Source organism: Acyrthosiphon pisum, chromosome X (assembly GCF_005508785.2).
Source record: "Acyrthosiphon pisum isolate AL4f chromosome X, pea_aphid_22Mar2018_4r6ur, whole genome shotgun sequence".
In the NCBI taxonomy this organism is placed as follows: Eukaryota; Metazoa; Arthropoda; class Insecta; order Hemiptera; family Aphididae; genus Acyrthosiphon; species Acyrthosiphon pisum.
Genome location: NC_042493.1, coordinates 19760539 through 19764380, shown reverse-complemented (window position 1 = coordinate 19764380; position 3842 = coordinate 19760539). Strand labels below are relative to the sequence as shown.

At 35.7% G+C, this 3842-nt stretch overlaps 1 protein-coding gene across 1 annotated transcript; it reads right to left on the bottom strand.

Moving 5' to 3' along the window:
* Positions 1–2206: 2206 nt before the first annotated feature.
* Positions 2207–2944, bottom strand: LOC103308405 (protein ALP1-like). The gene has a single exon (XM_008181698.1). It carries the CDS (start codon positions 2942–2944, stop codon positions 2207–2209), a length of 738 nt encoding a protein of 245 aa, XP_008179920.1.
* Between the last annotated feature and the right edge of the window lie 898 nt (positions 2945–3842).

The following is a 3842-nucleotide window of genomic DNA, read 5'->3' as shown; positions in this document are numbered from 1 at the left end:
CAAAATATTCAATTTAAGTTCAGCTGTAGATTACATTTGGTTAAAGTAACTACAGAAATTATTGTTTATTACATTCAGATGAGGATGAGGCAATATTCATACCAGGAGAACCTTAAATGTAAAAAAATCACAAAAGAAAAAAAAAATATCAAAATTATATCATACTTAATATCATACCTAATTTCTGTTCTTCTTATTATTATATTTCTAAAAATTATAAATATTTAATTAATAATCATTTGACAATTATTATTTATTTTACTTAAAATACCATTAAAAACATAGGTAAGTACTGAAAACAATCTTAACATCATTGCATTATACAATAAGTGTTTTTTTTTAGTTTTCAAATTCAAAACGTTCTTCGATTTGAAACCAGTAAGTTCTTATAAGTGATTCGGGTTTTTAAACTTAAAATATTAGCTGGGTGGTATAAATAGAAAACGTGTAAGCAGTGGGCTATGGATGAAGGGGGTTATTTAAAAAACCACTGGATGTAAGTAGACAAAATCTCCCCCAAACAACGCTGATCATTTCCAAAATACCGCACCTTAATAAGGCCAGTCTTTAGAAAACAAAAGAAAGAAAGACATACCGACTAATATAAAATACTATATTATATGGCAATACGAGACAAAAAATGATAATAGTAGACGACATAGCCCCCTGCAAATACTCGAAAGTGCTATGTATATTTAATTACAATCCTATAGATATATAGAGGCATAGAGCGCATTCATAACTGGTTCAGGGGGCGTACATGACATTATGTCACGATTTTTGATACTAGTTGCCTTAAATAGTATTTGCTAACATCTTATGGAATATAATATTATAATGTAGATGTTTCAAAATCGACCTATATAAAATAAAATAATAAAAAAGTATAATAATATGGGGTTGGCCAGGCGCCAGCACTATAGAGTATAGACAAGAATACTGAGTAAAATTAATGTATAGGTAATACATTAATACCTACAAGTTACAACCTTTTTTTTTTTTGTACTATAATGTAGTAATGTGGCTGCCGGATGGTACCAGGACTACTAGCGCTATAGTTTACTAATCCACCGCTTTGGTCCGCGTTATCTCTCTCCGATTCCTAACCTGAGTAGATAACCATGTTTATTAGGTAGCCGAAAACGGGTCGTGTGATAATACTGTATCAGGCTAAACGGCGCGTGCGGTAACGTACACCAGACGGTGTGTGCGGCGGCGATACTACGATGTTTTACGGCCTGACGCGTTTTAGCCTTCCTGCGTTAGGTGGCCGAAAACGGGTCGTGCAGTAACGAGTAAAACGACGGTGGGTACGGCGGCGACACAGGCGGCGCGTACGACAGCGGGTAAACGACGGTGGGTACGGTGGCGGCACACTGGCGGCGGCGAACTGGTGTCGGCGGCGGCGTGTACGGTTCACGGTTTACCAATAACTCGTGGTAGCATAGGCCGAGTATGTTCGCGGTTTTAGCCTTCCAAAAAGGTGGCCGAAAACCGTTTTAATACTAGCCAGTTACTACCAGAGTTAGGCTGGGGCCACACGAGCGTACAAAATGCGTCGATACGCACGTACTTTTTGACGCGCGTCGTAGGACTACATTATCGGTTATGGGAGCAGGCACACGAGTAACGCGCGTTAAAAATAACGCACGTTAATACGGACGTCAAATTTTATCGACGTATTATATCTTCGACGCACGTACAACGGACGTCGAACATATCACCGCTAAAATTAAATTTGTATTGTTTTTAAATGTGAACGTCAACTGCGTGGTCACACGGGCGCACTTTTGTATACGCAGTACGCACGTTATATCCTATCCAGACGTTTCTAACCCACCCGTCCACGTGTAATATTATAATATAAAAAAATAATTATAATTAGTATTATAATTATAAGCACTACAATAATTATTATGGCAGCAAATGTTGACTGCGAGATTTTAATAAATGAGGTGCAAAAAAGGCCATTGTTGTGGAACACTGCAGACGAAAACTACAAAGACAAAACGAAAAAAAATTCGGCATGGCGGGAGATTGCCTTAAGTATTATTAGCAATTTTAAAGAAAAAAATGATTCTGAACAAAAAGTGATTTGTAAGTATTTTATTTTATTTTATTATTTATCTAATTAAAATAAATACAATATAATACATCGGTACACAATTTACAAATACGGTAATTCTTTTATAAATTAAGTTTTTGATTATATTTTACCCATCTGCCATTCCAATTGTCCTTCTTCACTTACAAAATAATTAGATAACGCATCACGATAACGGTTAACACTTCGAGGTACCAAATAGTTTTCAACAATGCTAGGTTCTTCAAAGCCACTGATTGCTAGTGTATCGTCAAACTTGAACCCATCTCGGTCACGAACAAAATTATGTAAAACGCAACAACATTTGACAATATCGACTGCGAAATCTACGTGTACATCGATCGGTCTGTGAAATATACGCCACTTATTAGAAAGAATGCCAAATGTACACTCTACGTATCGTCTTGCGCGTGATAGACGATAGTTAAATATTTTTTTTCGAACAGGCAAATGAGTACCCGAGTAGGGTCGAAGTAAGTGCTTGTCCAGTCCAAATGCTTCGTCACCAACAAACGCGTATGGTAATGAAATATCAACTCCTGGTACTGTTGTTGATGCTGGTATATTCAAATTTTTTTTTTTCAAATTTTCCCAAAGTGCCGAGTTTTTAAAGATAGTTGAATCTGAATCTTTTCCATAAGATCCAACATCTACATATATGAACTTATAGTTTGCGTCGGCAATAGCTAGCAGTCCAATGGAAAAGTAATGCTTATAATTCATATATAATAAACCACTTCTTTCCGGTTTTATGATTCGGATATGCTTTCCATCAACAGCACCTAAGCAGTTTGGAAAATTTGCTCTTTCATTGAATTCTTTGGCAATTTTAAGCCACATACCCTGATCAGGGATGGGAATGCATATTTCTTTTAATCTGTTCCAAATACTTTTGCATACTTTTCTGACGACTTCACTTGCAGTACTTCTCCCAATCCGATAGTTATAATGCAGTTCTTTAAAACTGCACCCTGAAGCGAGGTATCTGGTGAATAAAATAACATAAAAAAATCAAATAATTTAAAAACTAATTAAAACAATTTAAAAACTAATTAAAACAATTTAATAATAATTTAAAACAAAATAAACAAAAATATCCACTTAATAACCATTATGCAAAAAAGTAAATTTATTTTTATTTTAGTGCAAGATATAACTTCGAAATGGCGTACAATTCGAGATAATTATACGCGAAACTTGAAAAAACAAGATGAATGTAAAAGATCTGGTTCGGCGGCTACAAAAATTAGACAGTACGTCTATGGTGAACAGTTGTCATTCCTGAGAAAAACTAAGGAGTTACGTAATACTGATTCTAGTTATGCAACAACTGAAGAAGATGGAGTAGACAATTTTGATGAAATTGAGCATGATTCATATATCGTTCACAATTTATTGGATGAACCCAATGTTCCCTTTTAGTCCGTTTTTGTTTTAGGTATAAATAGGTTAAAGAACTAAAGGAAAAAACTTCGTCTGAGTCCATATTTAAAAAAAAACTTTGTGAAAACAGTACGCAATACGTCTTTACAACTTTACAAACAAGTAAATACTAGATAAGATACAAAATCAATAACACATTTCTAACGGACGTCATATTGACGCTCGTGTGCCCGCTCTAGTGCGCGCGTTAAATAGTACGTCCGTCGCAACGCGCGTACGTAGTGCGTCCGTGTGGCCCCAGCCTTAGTGGTTGAACGATAGTCGATGATGGTGTTGTCCGGGCTCCCTTATATGA

What these genes read in the sequence shown, in the direction of transcription:
- LOC103308405 (XM_008181698.1), bottom strand. Translation starts at nt 2,944, where the DNA reads ATGTGGCTTAAAATTGCCAAAGAATTCAATGAAAGAGCAAATTTTCCA.